This window comes from Oncorhynchus keta, chromosome 37 (genome assembly GCF_023373465.1).
Source record: "Oncorhynchus keta strain PuntledgeMale-10-30-2019 chromosome 37, Oket_V2, whole genome shotgun sequence".
NCBI classification, from domain to species: Eukaryota; Metazoa; Chordata; class Actinopteri; order Salmoniformes; family Salmonidae; genus Oncorhynchus; species Oncorhynchus keta.
In genome coordinates this window covers 12,881,434-12,899,511 of record NC_068457.1, presented here as the reverse complement: position 1 = coordinate 12,899,511, position 18,078 = coordinate 12,881,434, and the positions used below count along the sequence as shown (strand labels likewise).

At 41.9% G+C, this 18,078-nt stretch overlaps 1 protein-coding gene across 1 annotated transcript; it reads right to left on the bottom strand.

Annotated features, from left to right (window-relative positions):
• Nucleotides 1-10,896: 10,896 nt before the first annotated feature.
• LOC118399636 (augurin-A-like) lies at nt 10,897-15,427 on the bottom strand. Its single transcript, XM_035795888.2, has 4 exons — nt 15,042-15,427; nt 14,015-14,062; nt 12,771-12,930; nt 10,897-11,417 (listed from the first exon to the last, which is right to left on the bottom strand). Exons 1-4 carry the CDS (start codon nt 15,143-15,145, stop codon nt 11,268-11,270), a joined length of 462 nt encoding a protein of 153 aa, XP_035651781.1. The 5' UTR covers nt 15,146-15,427; the 3' UTR covers nt 10,897-11,267.
• Nucleotides 15,428-18,078: the final 2,651 nt, after the last annotated feature.

The window sequence follows — 18,078 nt, the reverse complement described above, 5'->3', positions numbered from 1 at the left end:
GCATCATGGAATTCCTATTTCATTTTTTTAATATATCGAGGCATTGTTGAGAATGTAAGGGCTATTAGTCAAGGGCCATGACCTTATCATGCTGTACCAGTGGAGATAAACCCCTGGTGGGCACATGTGGAGCATTGGGGAATCGTGTAACATAATGCAACATACTGGTTACCTGTACACCTCAGTTGTCATGGAAAGAAAATGCCACGTCATGCCATAAGTTCAACATTCTAAATATGTCTGAACAGAACATACGTTTGAGCTGGTACACCTGGTGTCTGACTGAGAGCTTTCCTCTCTTTATTTCCTTTAGGGACTGGTTGTCTCCTATAAAAACAGCTCTGCTCTATCTCATGTTGCTCTCCACCTCTCCACAGATTGGTTATTACCCCTCACACACACACACTGTGGAACCCTATCATGACTATCTCCATGGAACATTAGGGACACCAGTGCTGCGCGTAACCTTGATCGATACGTAGGCAGAGCTTCAGCACGCGCATTATCACATGAACACCTGTGGAGACCTGGTGAAGAGTACGAAGACACAGATTTCAAAGATATGAACGCATACACATCCTTGCCACTGCAGCAATGCTAACCTAACCTCTCCAGAGCTGATTTATATGAGAGCAAATAGGACCTGAAACATTACTCTCTGATTTCTTCTGGGTTTTGGAACAGCTTTAGGGGCCAAGCGGTATTAGCAGCATGTGGTTGAACACATGGAGACTGACAGTCTCTCGTTAAGACTAGTTGGTCCAGCAGCAGTGAGAGTGGAACACAGGCTGAGGAGATGTGTGGGTCTTATTACCATCAGGGGGAAAGCTAGTCCATGTCTTGTCTGCCAATTATTTGTAATAAAGCTGAAGGAGCCTTGTTCAATGTGCGGTGGTGGCACTGAGGAGAGAGAAGAAGAGGGTCAGTCTCATAATATAGTGCATTCTGAAAGTATTCAGACCCCTTCACTTTTTCTATGTTTTGTTACGTTACAGCCGTATTCTAAAATGGAACAAATTAATGTTTTCCTCATCAATCTAAACACAATACCACCATAATGACAAAGTGAAAACAGGTTTGTAGAAATGTTTGCAAATACCTTATTTGCCTTGTGGGCATCCCGGAAGGGAGAGTAGCAGTATTCAAGTGTTTTACAGTCAATGTGTTGATAGAACTTTGGTAGCATTTTCCTCAAATGTACTTTTAACAAATCCCCAGCTACAATAAATGCGGCCTCAGGTTATGTGGTTTCCAGTTTACATAAAGTCCAGTGTAGTTCCTTGAGGGCCGTTGTGGTAATGGCTTGAGGGGGAACAGCCCTTGAGGGGCTGTGACTATAACCAAAGAGAATTCTCTTGGGAGATAATATGGTTGGCATTTGATTGAGAGCTATTCTAAGTCGGGTGAACAAAAGGACATGAGTTTCTGTATGTTATCACAATCACACCATGGGTAGTTAATCATGAAACATACAACACCGCCTTTCTTCTTCCCGGAGAGTTCTTTATTCCTGTCTGTGCGATGTACTGCGAACCCAGCTGGCTGTATGGACGGGGACGGTATATCCACAGAGAGCCATGATTCCATGAAACAGAGTATGTTACAGTCCCTGATGCCTCTCTGGAAGGAGATCCTCGCCCTGAGCTTGTCTACTTTATTGTCCAGAGACTGAACATTAGCGAGTAATATGCTCAGAAGCAGTGGATGGTGTCTCCTGAGTCGGACTAGAAGTCCACCCCAAATGTTTCTTTTCCGCTGGCGGTGTCTTGGAGCAGCCTTTGGGATCAGATCAATTGCTCTGGTGGGTACAAACAAAGTCGTATTCCTGGTCGTAATGCTGGGAGTTAATGCCGCTCTGGTATCAAAAAGTTATTTCCGGCTGTATACAATAACAAAAAAAAACATTCTGAGCTAATAATGTACATAACCCACAAAAAAACGAAATACTGCAAAGTTGCTTAGGAGCTAGAAGTAGAGCTGCCATGTCTGTCGGTGCCAACTTGCCATATTCTGTAGATCAATGGAAACAGGATGCACCTGATGCTCAATTTCGAGTCTCACAGCAAAGGGTCTGAATACTTATGTAAGTAAGGTAATTCTGTTTTTATTTTTATTACATTTGCAAAAACATCTAAAATCCTGTTTTCACTTTGTCACTATGGGGTATTGTGTGTAGATTGATTCTATTTTTTTTTATCAATTTTCGAATAAGGCTGTAACGTAACAAAATGTGGAAAAATTGAAGGGGTCTGAATACCAAAAGGATTGGCACCCTTCATAAAGATGGGGGAGAATTTATTGGCACCCCTGTTTTGAATGCTCCAGCACCCTCTCCACGCGAGAATAATGACACTGATTATTTTTCTAAAATGTTTTTTGAGATTGGAGAACATATTGGGAGGGATCTTAGACCAGTCCTCCATACAGAATCCTTCCAGATCTTTGATATCCTTCATCTGTACTTATGGACTGTCCTCTTCAATTCAAACCACAGGTTTTCAACAGTGTTCAAGTCCAGAGACTGAGATGGTCAATAGAAATTCCTTTGTGGATTTGATGTGTGCTTGGTGTTATTGTCTTGCTGGAAGATCGACTTGTGGCTGAGTTTCAGCCTCCTAGCAGAGGCAACCAGGTTTTGGGCTAAAATGTCTTGGTACTTGGTCAAGTTCATGACACCATTGACCTTAACAAGGGCCCCAGGACCAACGGAAGCAAAATAGCACCATAACATCAAAGATCCATCACCATATTTGACAGTATTTTACACCAGTGGTAGGTTTGGTGTGGGAAGAAGGATGCAGAAAATATCCAATAGTGTTACTGTAATATTTGTTTTACCATTAAACAACAGTACCGTGTATAATTGTAATCTTATTTTGGTAATTGTAACGAATGGATGAATTAAACTCAATCAGGGCAGATGGGGTTTGTATTTTACCGTAATTGCGTGGGATTCGTGAAAGTATGTTGGCTGCTAGGTAATGTGTTTACATATTACAGAATATCAATGAATGCCGGTTTGGAAGCCTTTGCTAAGGCCTCTGAAAGTGCAAGTGTTATAAAATACCACCTTTTGGTATTCCAAACTGGAGGTGACCACAGGGCAAAGGACATGGCAAATACTGTACTCAACCATTTAAAGGTTTGAGACTTGCTGCCACTTCAATCTGTCCCCAATACACATCCAATTGTTGTGGCACTACTACCACATCAGTTAAATTGGTACAGAACTCTCATTAATGGGTAGCACAAATGTAGCTTCTTTCTGGCTTGTAGCTTCTTTCTGGCTTAAAATAGGTTAATGAGCCAGAAACAACAACTCCATGCAACCACGGAATAACTTGTTCTAGCCACAAAATAACTTATCTTAAACCAATTTCTTTGTAATTAACGGTAACATATTGTTAAAAAAAAACAACTTTTTTAAAAAAATACAGTAACTTACAGAACTGGCTGCCAATAAGTTACCGTAAAAAGTTGTTACAGTTTTGTCAAATGGTTTTTGCCGGTACAAAAATATGGTACAGTACTGTATTCTGTGGGGTGGAATTAAATTACCCTTTTGAAATACAGCAATTATTTCCCTGCCCACAACATTTTCCCACAATGCACCATTATTTATAGTATGCTGGAGTGTAGTGCTTCACAGTATTTACTGTTGATAAATGTAAAAATGTACCATGTAGATCAGTTTTCCATTAGTGTAATATTCAGACATCTTTCAATCCTATCACTCAGAACTGTTTGAAAAGTTGACAGTTGCCAATCCAACAATGCTGTGCAGTTACAGTAATGTACTGTTAAACCAAAGTTTCTTTGGAATTTACAGTATCATTTACTGTTTACGCCTAAAATCACCCAGAGTGCATTGTCATTTATGGCAATTTGCTGAAAATAAAGAATATGATACTTTACTGTTAGTTGTATTGTATAATAGTGTCAAAACAACACGACTGTTTTACAGTGTGGTGAGAGAGAGGCGGTGCAGGAGGGTGTGAGAAGGGTTGGGGGAAGTGTTGCACTTTGCATGTAAATGGTTGTAAAGACTGCTGCAGGGACCTGTATAGAGACTGAAAGAGAACAACGAAGATGACATTTAAACGCAATTGGAAAGAGAGTTGAGGACATAGAGGTAATCAAGGGCAACCATTTGGCGTACTGTGGCCTGGAATGATGTATGATCCGATCTATGATGTGTCAGACAAATAAGAAAAGGGGTTTATTTCTGTTGGGAGGTGATGAGAGCACTTTGTACACCCCACCAAGACCTAAAGTGAGAGGATTATTTAACCCTGTCAGTCCTGAGACCCCAGCAAAAAACACATTTATGTTCAGCCCTTATTTAAACTCACAATGAAATGTTTTACCATTTTCTTTTCAGGACAACTAGGGCTACAAGTAGAACACACAACTATTTGACATAAACAGTCGCAACAGCCACTGATGAACGCTGTAAGTACAGAAATGGTTTGCTCAGTGGGAAATGAATATCCAACTAGTCAGTGACAACTGTATTGAGTTTGGAGTTTGTGACAGCAACAATGTAAGCTTATTACAATATTAAAGATACTATGTCCTGGGATTTACAATTATCTTCTATATAGAAGTGTCCAAGAGCAAACATGTGAGTGTTCGTGAGAGTCTCAGCCTTTTCATAGATAGCCTTTTATAGTTTTTAGCTCAAATCATTCAGACACTATATACTAAATAAAAGGAACTGGGCCCAGGCCCCTTCGGGCGTCCTCCCTCGTCTCACAAACACCGCTTTAGCTGAGCCCCTGTTACATCACACAGACTAATGGTACCAACAGATGCGGAAGAAACGGACAAATCAAATGTTACAACCCAGAAGTCTGCTCAAACGCACAATGTTTAAAAGGAGTTAGAAGTCCAAAACGTGCTGGCGTTGTGGTGGGACTCATTGGGTTAAAGGACACTTTAATGATTCATTTAACCTTTATTTAACTAGGCAAGTTAGTTAAGAACAAATTCTTATTTACAATGACGGCCTACCCCGGTCAAACCCTAACCCGGACGACGCTGGGCCAATTGTGCGCCTCCCTATGGGACGCCCAATCACGGCCGGTTGTGATACAGCCTGGAATCTAAACGGAGTCTGTAGCAACACCTCTAGCACTGAGATGCAGTGCCTTTGACTGTTGCGTCACTCAGGATCTCAATGCAGCGTTTTAACATTTCCTGTAATTTGAGGTTTGCTAGTGCAATAAAAAAGGTTTTTGGTGAAGCAGAAAGAAAATTAATCAACAGAAGGTGCTATCAAAAGGTTTCCAGACAAATCTGTCTGTTTTAATAGTTGGATTTAAATTCTCATCATTTGGGTACAAAAGAGTGACAGACTCGAATGTCTCATCAAGATGACTCAATCGATTTTCTGCCACAATCATGTGATTTACCTTTCTGAAGCAAAAACCCATCAGGACTTCAAATTTGTTCGGTTTTCCTGAAATTCAAAACATCAATCCATTTTCTGTGAAATGAGACTGATGCCTCATTTTAAAAGGTCACCATTGTTATTGTCTTCGTGATTGACTGAACAAGACTATGACATAAGATATCACACATCATGCAAAAGACAACTTTGTTAGGATAAACTTCACATGGCTTCTGATAAATTCTATTTTATATTGTATTTTTTTAAGAGATACTATAAATACAACATTTTATTTAAATGACAAATGGAAAACTTTAAAATGTCACTTGAATAGATAGTTACCTCTGCTTGGTTTCCATGTCTGTATTCCGCCCAGAGCATCTTAGCATGCTTCATATTCCAGTTAGTTCTGTTTGGTTTCCATGTCTGTATTCCGCCCAGAGCATCTTAGCATGCTTCATATTCCAGTTAGTTCTGTTTGGTTTCCATGTCTGTATTCCGCCCAGAGCATCTTAGCATGCTTCATATTCCAGTTAGTTCTGTTTGGTTTCCATGTCTGTATTCCGCCCAGAGCATCTTAGCATGCTTCATATTCCAGTTAGTTCTGTTTGGTTTCCATGTCTGTATTCCGCCCGGAGCATCTAAGTGAAATATGTTCACAGCATATGCCATGTCCAGAGAAGGCATCGGGAGGCCGGGGAGTCAGAATAAGTTCATTAAACGCTGAGGTGGTAACTAGGCATGGCATTGGGCTATTAGACAAAGTCAATCACACTACAATGCTCGCCCACGCTCTGGTGAGAAAACAAACCTCAACCCGGACCAGTAGAGGCCAAAGATGTGACCATTGTTTTTTTTAGGATTTGGTTTTAGATTACATTAGAAAACTTTATTATCCTCGATTTCCCTCTTATGGGTTGAAATGTCACATTCTTCGTTCTCAAATCATTCTGAAGTGTCATTAAAAATTCCCTGTGAGTCAATGTATTCCTGACTGTCCTCATCCGTCCCTGTCAGTAATTTAGTGGCCGATCTTCAATGCATACTGCATAAAAGCCAGACATGACCAGTATCTCTCTTTGGGGTTGGAACATGGTTTGCCAATCACACATAGAGACTTTGGTGTGAGCCCAGGGGAATAATGGATGAATACTGGATGTGAAAAGACAGAGGACTTTGGCTTCTAACCAGCCTTGCCTGGATTCTGTCTTAAGGTCCTAGAGGGCAGAGGGTGATTTAGTTAGAGTAGACCTTTCATGCAGACATGCAGTATGTAGGCTGTCTTTTGAGTCTGTTTTGAGTCTATGAAGTTTATGATGAAAGTGATTTGTTTTCGATAGACGTTTGTGCCATTTAGGATGAAAGCTTGTGACAGAGGCCTAGGGATCATTGTAGAAATAGTTCTGTCTGATGAGACAAGACAGAACCATCATATCCACTTTCGCGTTTCCTCATCTCACATGTCAATAAGCAACACTGATCTTTGCTGATTATTCTCCAGTGTCATGTGACTACGTTGCCTGCGGCTTCAGGGAGGTGCTTTCATCAAGTCCTGCCTGTCCTTTGTGGGTTATGATGATGCATAGGAACCATCTATCTGGACCATCATAAACTCCACACTTCTTCAATTTGAGCTATTGTCATTTTTCGAAGTGAAAGAAACTAGAGGAGCTGGGATCATATGAAAAGATCTGTTTTTATATCTGCAGGCATCCTCAACTGTGGAGGGGTTAGAGAGAAAATGACTCGCATCCCTCTGAGGTAGATGATCTGTCAATGGAGCTCCAACTGTAGTTGTTCTAATTTGTCTGTTTGAGGAGCCAGATTCTCACCCCGAGGGGGTTTTACTTCATAGCATGTGGTGCTGAGAGGAAGTGCTGTGCTGGAATCAAACAAGCCTTGAATGACATACAGTTGAAGTCGGAAGTTTACATACACCTTAGCCAAGTACATTTAAACTCAGTTTTTCACAATTCCTGACATTTAATCCTAGTTAAAATGTCCTGTTTTAGGTCAGTTAGGATCACCAATTTATTATAAGAAGGTGAGATGTCAGAATAATAGTAGAGAGAATTATTTCTTTCAGCTTGTATTTCTTTCATCACATTCCCAGTGGGTCAGAAGTTTACATACATTAATATTTGGTAGCATTGCCTTTAAATTGTTTAACTAGGGGCAAATGTTTTGGGTAGCCTTCCATGAGCTTCCCACAACAAGTTGGGGTGAATTTTGGCCATTCCTCCTGACAAAGCTGGGGTAACTGAGTCAGGTTTGTAGGCCTCCTTGCTTGCACACGCATTTTCACAAATGTTCTATGGGATTGAGGTCAGGGCTTTGTGATGGCCACTCCAATACCTTACCTTTGTTGTCCTTAAGCCATTTAGCCACATTCGGAAGTATGCTTGGGTTCATTGTCCATTTGCGACTTAGCTTTAACTCCCTGACTGATGTCTTGTGATCTTTTTTGTGAAGTGCACCAGTCCATCCTGCAGCAAAGCACCCCCACGACATGATGCTGCCACCCCCGTGCTTCACGGTTGGGATGGTGTTCTTCGGCTTGTCACGGCTCTTCTAAAGCCATGATATAATTTTCTGGAATTTTCCAAGCTGTTTAATGGCACAGTCAACTTAGTGTATGTAAACTTCTGACCCACTGGAATTGTGATACAGTGAAATAATCTGTCTGTAAACAATTGTTGGAAAAATGACTTCTGTCATGCACAAAATAGATGTCCTAACTGACTGCCAAAACTATAGTTTAACAAGAAATTTGCGGAGTGGTTGAAAAACGAGTTTTAATGATTCTAACCTAAGTGTATACAAACTTCCGACTTCAACTGTACAGTTTCAAACACATCTACATTGACTAAACCTGGGAACTACTTCCATCATCCTTGATAGAAAAAATGTATACCGGTATACTATTTTTATAAATTGCAGGAAGCATGTCAGTGACACTCGCAGTTATACTGTCTTTAATTAGTGCATCATAAAAATGTGTGTGTGTGTCTCTTTGTGTGTGTGTGTGTGTGTGTGTGGCATCAGTTCCATCAACACGAATCAACTTAGTTAAAGTAAAGATTCACCCATTTTGAATGATATATCGTATTTGTGTATCTTTGAGTTATTCACCATGCAAGCAGGCAGAAATACAGCCGGTATGATGTGTCATAGCGGCTGTATTTCTGACTGCTTGAACGGCGAAGCACTCGGATACACATGAGAATATAATGTGACCCCGGGAATCCATAGAACACCTATACGATATGACATTCCTTTAACCACCACGTCTCTATTGTATCGGCCCACTGCCTCTCCAAATCTCATCACCCAAATCTATAATTTGATGGACTGTGTGAAAATAGAGATCTACGGCTCTGAAAGAGCATTTGTCCAATGAACCGAAAATGCCATGTAGAAGCTATGTTGTGCTGATGGGCTGAGCGGTTTGCTGTGGTGTATCGTGTCCCAGAAGCATGCATCCACGGCCGTTGATTGAATGATAGTCAACATGCCATTTTTTTTTTAAAGCGATAATCCTTAGTTCAGCTTTATGACAATATATTCTCCCTGATGTCGCTCATTCTTTTATAGCAGGTTTCCAGTTGCATTTACTCTAATTCACATCTACTCCCGCTTCCCCCCCCTTCAGCACCTGACGTTGCGGTCTACTAACCACCGGTCCTGGCAACCAGAATTGCGCACACCTGCTCTCCATCGTTGCACACACCTGGACTTCATCACCACCCTGATTACTCTCCCTTCATATAGCCCTCAGTAAGTCTCATTCATCAGGCAGTATTGGTTTTTGGTTCCTGTTTGGTATTAACTTCATGATTACTATTAAACACACCTTCTGTGCCTGTTTCCCTGCATATATGTTACATCTGGTCCTGGTAGTGGGTACCCACAGGGAGGAAGGTTTGTATTTTCACCCAGCACTAACATACCAGATTCAACTAACCAACGAGCCCCTTGATTAGCTGAATCGGGTGTGTTGCCTGCATAGGATTAACAAGTGTGTATGCTTCAGTTTACCATGTACTGTGTATTTAAATACTGTATTCTCGACAAAGCTCATTGTAATTTCTACTACTGTACACTGCATTGTAGTTACACTGTTTATACTGCACTTATAGATTGCATTTGGATTACTGTTACAGTGCTATTTAGGTTAAGTGCATTCGTTGTGTCATATCTAGATTTGCAGAAATGGGCTTTTCTTTCAAAAACAAGGACATTTCTAAGTGACCCCAAACTTTTGAACAGTAGTGTACATTATTATTCAAGTCTATGGCGAATCAACTTGTTTGTGGTATAAATTAGAGGCAGGAAATCTAACTGGCTGCGATACGGCTGATTTGTGTGAAATAGAAAGACTGGAAACTGTGTCGCTATTCCCAGAGGAAATATTCTGGCATCTGTCCGTATGGTGAGGCGGACAGAGCAGGGAGCAACCTCCCTGGTGTAGTGTTGACAGAGACGTAGTTTTCACAAGATGGTACACAGCTTATTTCAGAAATGACTTTCGTAGCAGATTAGGAGAATTTATGAGATGTACAGGAAGCTAGGGATATGAAAGCAATAACATACCGCTCAGTCCATACTGCTGTTTGTCTACAAAGTTTTTTGCCCCCCCTTCAGATTTGTTTATTGTGTGTGTGTGTGTGTGTGTGTGTGTGTGTGTGTGTGTGTGTGTGTGTGTGTGTGTGTGTGTGTGTGTGTGTGTGTGTGTGTGTGTGTGTGTGTGTGTGTGTGTGTGTGTGTGTGTGTGTACAGCAACTGCAAAAATCAATAGTTCACTACAAGACTGTCTTATCTGTACGAGAGTATGGACATGAACAAATCACTGACAGATATTCCATTGTGCTTCAGAGTGGAACATTTATCATCCACTGTTGCTAGTTTCTGACTGTTGACAGTTGTATAAGGCAGCCCTATCACAGAGAGCAACTCAAACACAACACGCTTTATTTACACAGTAGTGGCAGAAACCTTCCCAATCAGTCAGTGCTATCTGGGACCCTTGAGACGTCCCAATGAAGTTGACATTTTAAATGGTTATGGGTTAGGTAAGGGTTAAGGTTAGGGTTTAGGGTAGGGACATCCCAGGGATCCAAAACAGCACTAACTTTTCCCAATCATACAGAAAATCAATTTCAGCGGGACAAACCACAGGTTAGAAGGGATAGCACTCACTACCTAGTTTCTCTCCTCTTTTAACCTCCGTCTGTTTCTTCCATTAAACTGTTGACTGTGGTTGCTGTCTCCTCAGCTTGCTGTGTTGCCCCTCCTTTGCCTTTATTTCACCATGATGGTTTGTTTTTTCCGCATCAGTTTAGGGATCGATTGGCATCCAATCTACAGGCTGGTGGAGGTACTGCCTGTATCTGTACGCTCTGCTGGTTCACCACACACTGGACACAACATGTACAAGAGTCATGAATTATTAAAGGTTTTGACTGTCTTTTATTTAGTTATTCAGACAGATCAACCCAATGCATCGTGGTCCCATCACAGCAGGTACATCAGCAGGTCTCAATCTCCCAGACAGCAAAGGATACAATGTAGAGACAGTGAAACCCAATCCATAGTCGGGGACAGGCATGTCTAAGCTCCATTTCTTGCATTACAGAGAAGGCTACATTACTGTAGGTGTGCAGAATAGCATCAGAGGGATAAGTCGCAGAAGAGGGAAGCATTCATGTGATTGGGACAGTTCAGCGATTTTTACAAAACAACATATTTGTTTCCTTACTTTGAAGTCGTCTAAGGGAACACATATCTTGCTATGTAAAATCTCAGAACTCTCTCTTTTAAGCTCATGTGATTGTTATGTTGAGACAGAGAAACTGAGTAAATCACAGCTGGCCAATTAATAGTAGTCATAATTGACATTGGCGCCGTGTCTGTATGAACTGGGGTCCTGGGGCCCGATGGGGGCGCTCTCGTCATAATGGTGCTGGCGACCTTGGTCTGACGACCGGGCCAGGTCCATCCAGTAGGACAGGTCAGTCTCAAGCCTCTGTGGGACGGATGTACAACAAGAGATAAAACGTTAACGAAATCAAGCCAGAAGACTCGTGAACTTGTTTGAATGAGAGTGAATGGAGACAAGTTGTTAGACGACACAGTGTGTGTATTTGTGTGACAGCTGCAGTTGGAGAGATCCAACTCGAGGACAACTGGAGATGCAATGAAATAACATCGTAGCAGATGCTTTGATCCAAGGTGACTTGCAGTACATTGAGTGGATATATTGTTGTATGTATGTAATGTACGACCCCAGCGGGAGGTCAACTTAAAGCAGTGTGTCAGAGTTCGAGTATGACTGGCGTTAGAGGGCAGCTGTACGTTTGCATGTTTTGTCTTGAAAAATGAACTGACACGTTTTCTATTAGGCTTCATGTGACGAGAAGGTTTGGACAGGTCCGCCGCTGTTGGACGATGGACACAGATGTGAGGGAAATATTACGGCCCCTCGTCCACTGATGTCGGAGCTGGGGTGAACTGACACACACACACACAGGGGACAGCTGCTGAGCCCGGGTAAGAGACATGTGTTACAGATACCGGCATTAATCCAATCACACAGCCTCGCCGGCTGCCATATAAATATCAACACACACCTTATAATAGAGCTGTCTAGACGGCGGAGAGTGGTTGCGTTGTGTTGCTAAGACATTGCTGTAGACGGGAAGTCATGTCTCTGTACAGCCTGTATGAGTCTGAAGCAAACACAAAAGAATGACCTTTTCATATGTTCACCTATCATTCCTGTAAATGCCACCATGGGACTTATACAAGGATGGAGATATAGTCAGAGGTTCTATAACCATATTAAATTAAAATAATTCAGATTAGATGAATGCTATAAGGAACATAACTAGGAACATAATAGGAATGTGCTGGTGCTGTGCTGTACATTCTCCCTGTAAGCCAGTTGTTTGTCATGTTACATGGAATTGTATATTTAAGCAATAAGGCATGAGGGGGTGTGGTATATGGCCAATACACCATGGATAATAGCTGTTCTTGCATTGTGCCTGGATACAGCCCTTAGCCGTGGTATATTGGTCATAAACCACAAACAACCGAGGTGCCTTATTGCTATTGTAAACTGATTACCATCATAATTAGAGCAGTAAAAATAAATATTTTGTCATACCTGTGGTATACCATCTGAAATAACACTGCTGTCAGCCAATCAGCATTCAGGGCTCAAACCACCCACTTTATAATGCATGATAGTATATGATGCAGTTGTAGTTTACCAGATCGGATCACTCTCAGAACTGTAGGAATGCTTTACTGACCAATGGGTAAAGCGTCTGTGTGTGCAGAGTGCAGTGCATTGTGAAGGGTGCAGTGTACCTACCGCCTCGTCATACCCCATGTGCATGAACTGCATGATCCATTGCTGCACATCTGGCCTGCTGCGGTCCCAGATGTTCCTCTTGGGCCTCCGTAGGGAGGTCAGGAACTCTTTGGCCTTGGAGGGGGCCACCGCCACCCCGCAGGCTTCGTACCTCCGCCCGCTAAGGAAATACAGGTAAGGAGAGGTCAGGGTGTGGCTTTAAAGAAGTCAATAAGCACACCTGTTTACCCACAGCAGGGTCGGAGGCAGGGAGAAGTGTGTAGGGAGCAGGGGAGCTGTCAGTGACTGAGAGACAGAGTGGTTCTGACCGACCAGCAGCAGCCAGGACAGACAGGAGAGGAGCCTAAAGGCTGCATCAGCGACACTATAAATATCAACGGGTGTTTTTAGATTATTAATAAGACTCATGAAGCCATCATCATCTGAGACTGTCACTTATCAGTCCAGGCACTCATCCCACAGAGGACTGCGTGTGTTGCGTGCCATGGAGGTCTGTCTGAACATGACAGGGCTATTCAAAGCTAGACAAGTGTGAAAAGTTTACCGCCTGAGGTGAATTTGTCGATAAAGTTATTTATTTTTATTGAACCTTTTATTTAACTAGGCAAGGGAAAGGTGAATTGTTTTCCTGACATTAATGATGCAGACATGTGGATGTAGTTGTAATGAATACGATTGGAGACAAGAGTGCTGGTTTAAAGCGCAGGGCGCAGCAGGTGTTTGTTAGCGAAGGACCACAGGAGGAGGTAGGTAGCTGGGTCCAGGGGCAGGCAGAAGGTCATACACAGGGGGGTCCAAAAAGGTAACAGTACACACAGGGAAAAGGCTAGTAACGTCGTCCGGGAGATCAGGCAAGAGGTTGACGACAGGAAATCTGACAGGCAGAAGTACAAGCAGGGAATGGGCAAAAAGGCGTCGTTAGTGAGGATGGCCAAAAACTATGATACACAGGAGGACTAATATGGAAATAAACAGAGCTCCGAATACAATGTGTATCAAAACAAACAATACCTCGCAATGATGGGGTGCAATGAACTGAACTAAATAGTGTGTGTAAATGACATACAGGTGATCAGAATTTAGGTGATTAGGATCTGGAGAGTGAACTGCGTTCAGGGGGATCTATGTGTTTGAGAGCGTGAGCTGGAAGCAGACGTTACAGTAGCGTGGCTCAGTGTAGTCAGTGTGCGTGTAGCCTCAGCTGTGAGATGTTTCTCATGAGAAACAGCCATAATCCATATTACCATCTCTTTTCTTCAGTAGTCTGTGGAGCTTGTTCTCCCCTGCGCCATCTGTTGGAGACGCACAGACAAAAGAGGTTAAAATAAAGGCAAATCAGATAAATTCTACTTGATTTTAACATTACATCAGTTTGTATCAACTGTTATATCATTACTATGAAAGACGTACAGTGAGTGAACAACATATTTGTATTAAGTTGCCCTCGGAACAGCCTCAATTCGCCGGAGCATTTACTCTGAAAGGTGCTGGCCCATGTTGACTCCTATGATTTCCACAGTTGGGTCAAGTTGGCTGGATGTTTTTGGGTGGTGGACCATTCTAGATACACACGGGAAACGTTGCAGTTCTTGACACACTGCGCCTGGAACCTACCACCATACCCTGTTCAAAGGCACTTAAATCGTTTTGTCTTGCCCATTCACACACACACAATCCATGTCTCAATTGTCGCAAGGCTTAAAAAGTCTTCTCTAACCTGATTTAACAAGTGACATCGATAAGGGATTCTAGCTTTCACCTGGATTCACCTGGTCAGTCTACTCTATGTCATAGAAAGAGCAGGTGTTTTGTACTCTGTGTGTATCATTGTTATGCCCTATGACAGAGAGAGAGAGTTCATGTAAGGAGTGTCTACGAAACCTAATTCTGAAACATTTAAGTGTTACAATTCTCCTATTAAGACGTCAAACCAATGCAGTATACAAAAAAACTAGTATAGCCCTCCCTTCATACCCATTCACCATGTCAATACTTGAAAAACACTCGAGTTAATCAAAGTGTTACCAAAGCAGGGGCGCAGGGTTGTGTTCCAAATGAAACAACTGCAAGTATGCTTGCTGTAGTTCCTCAACGGCACAGCTAGGAGCGCAAAAAAAAAAAAAAACATAATTGAAGACTCTTCTTTTAGTCATAAAAGAGCATTGACATTGCTTAGGAACAGTGCACACTTTGGAGAGGTGTGTGACCACTTGGAGACACCAGTTAGTCCTCTCACTCAAACTATTTAAAAAATGTTTTTGTTGCACCTACCTCACATTCTCCAGAAATATTATCGTCATGTTACAGAATATATCCAGAGTATTTTCAGATTTTGTTTTCAACAAATGTGGCAAAAAGTACAGTAAAATGCACATCAAATCAACAGTGTAATGTTTGGATTCAGTCTTGTGTCAGGTGTGCCCAACTTCGGTCTAATCACTTCCCCATTATCTCCAAAACGGTTCCCTTTCAATTGTTACCATGATTATGCATATGCTTTTCATATTTCTTCTGTAAGAAACATTTCCATGTAGCCCTATCCATACAGGCCCATTCCCACAAGTGTAAAGGGTAACGGATGTGTTGTATCAATGTGGTTATTTGATTGTAGTCTGGTTTGAAGTTAGACGGCCGGTTCGAGAGGTAGAGAGCGGAGACCTTCCTCTAGCTTAGCAGACAGTAGGCGGTAGGAGGGTGATATTCACGGACAAACAATGTGACACGAGGGTGTGAAATCCTCCCTCCGGGAGCTGTGGTTTGGTTTGACCTCCTTTTGTCCTCCACACACACATACTTCAATCCAGCCTCCCTTTTTTTTACTCTCCCTCCCTCTTGCTATTCTCTTGGTTTTACCTCTCCTTTTTTTCTCCCTCTCTCTCTCTCTCTCTCTCTCTCTCTCTCTCTCTCTCTCAACCATTATTCTTTCTCCCAGTGAACTTCAAAAATCAAAGCTTCCGACAGAGCATCCAAGATGGCGGCTACAAGGCGGATAGAATAGCCACTGATCTCTTTCAAAATCAGATGTCACACTGTCCTCGAGAAGAATGAAAAAAAAATCCAGTCTCTGCTGATCTCAGGAATTAAAGAATAAAAAATTAAAAAAAGATGGGAAAATGTATCGAGACAGGTGTGCTGGCATCCTTTTCCAAATCTCTGTTCTCTGCAACAGTTTTGTCACGTGGCAACATACTATGACATTTGAATGCATCAACCTGCAAATGTACAGTATAAATGTGATGGGTCAGTGAGTACACTCAATCACAAATGTACAATATGGATGTGAGTGACGGAAGGGTTTTTACCTGAGTGAGCGCAGTAGGAGAGGAAGACCGTTAGCAGTAGAACCTGCAGACAGAGGTTGTGGAAAGCCATGGTCTCCGTCTCTGTCCCAGACGTCTCTCTGAGTCTCGGGAAGCAGTGGGTAGAGGAAGCAGGAGGAGAATCAGGAGTCTGCCCACAGGCCCAGAGAACAAACATTCCTTCCTAGAGGAATACCTGCTTGTGCCGGTTCAGGAATGTCATAAAAGGAAGACCCAGCCAAACAGAAGCACTCGGTCATTCTCTCTCGTTTAATGTGTGGGTGATATGTTTGTTGGATGGGTAACACTTTCTTTGGATAGTCCATCTGTAGATGCTCTACAGACAATCTACAAGCTATCAGTAACACTTCAACTAACCATAACCGTATTATGTCAAACAACTGTCAAGCCTGACCAATGATGTCATAGAAACACTGAAAACAGAAACATTTCCTCAAAGACAACACAGAAAACCTCCATATCATATTTCCTCCACACAGTCAGCAGTAAATTATCATTTTCCTGTGTGCGTTTTTCCGACCAAGTAGTAATTTAACAAATAGCATCATGATGCTGCAATCAACAAATCTGCTCAATGAAGTTTTCCCCTGGGGCATGTTTCCATACAGAAAGAGCTAAATATCTCAAGGGAAGTACAGATGTTTCTGAACATGAAAAAACACATCCCCACAGAAAGAAAAAAAAACATTTGAATTAAATAAAATTTCCTTACTTTTATTTGAAGTTTGTCAGAGCCCCAATATCATGGAGACTAGTCCTCTCTACACAGGGGGCAGTAGATTTGATATGAAATTATCCCAATTCTGCACGTAGTAACCAAAAAAGTGTTAAACAAATCGAAATATTATATATTTGAGATTATTCACAGTAGCCACCCTTTGCAAACTCTTGGAATTCTCTCTACCAGCTTCATGAGGTAGTCAATGTGTTTCAATTAACAGGTGTACCTTGTTTAAAGTTAATTTGTGGAATTCTGTGGATTTCTTTCCTTTTTAATGCGTTTGAGCCAAATCAGTTGCGTTGTGACAAAAATCCATATTATGGCAAGAACATCTCAAATAAGCAAAGAGAAACGACAATCCTTCATTACTTTAAGACATGAAGGGTAGTCAATGTGGAAAATGTCAAGTACTTTGAAAGTTTTTGCAAGTGCAATCGCAAAAGTGCTATGATGAAACTGGCTGTCATGAGGACCACCACAGGAAATAAAGACCCAGAACTACCTCTGCTGCAGAGGATAAGTTCATTAGTTACCAGCCTCAGATCGCAGCCCAAATAAATGCTTCAGTGTTCAAGTAACAGACCAGTGGCGACCCGTCATTCAGGGCCCCACATTTTTAGGCTTGCCTGTTTTGCTTGTTATTTTGACATTAATACGTGTCACATATCCGTTTGCAAACAATATATTTTTTAAACTATTTCATTTTGTTAATAAAATCATACAAACATGGTCTCTTTTTTTTTTGCTTTCTTGAGTAAGGCAGCTCCAAAATGCAGGTGTTTCAGCCTAGCTCAGTGCTTTCTGTGGTGGTGGTGGTGGTGGTGGTGGTGGTGGTGGTGGTGGTGGTGGTGGTGGTGGTGGTGGTGGTGGTGGTGGTGGTGGTGGTGGTGGTGGTGGTGGTGGTGGTGGTGGTGGGGCAAGCCAGCAGAAAATACAGAGTTGCGCCTGATTGGCTCAGTTTTCTGTCACTCATGGGACAGTACGTGACCGCCAAGTCTAAGGTTAGAGCTCAAAAATGTTTGCCCCTTGGGTTCTGCCATAGAGTTATATTAGAAGTGCCCATCCAAGAAGGCTTAAGGTCATTGACCACAGAATTACATCAGATTATGTTATATCTACTGTAGCTTTGATTGGACTGATCATATCAACATCTTACTTTCAACGTCTTAGCTAGCCGTCATCATCATAAATCAAGTCGACAATCTACTAGCAAATCCTTTTTAATCCTTGTCATGTGAAGAGAAATAATGAATAGAAATTATAGATA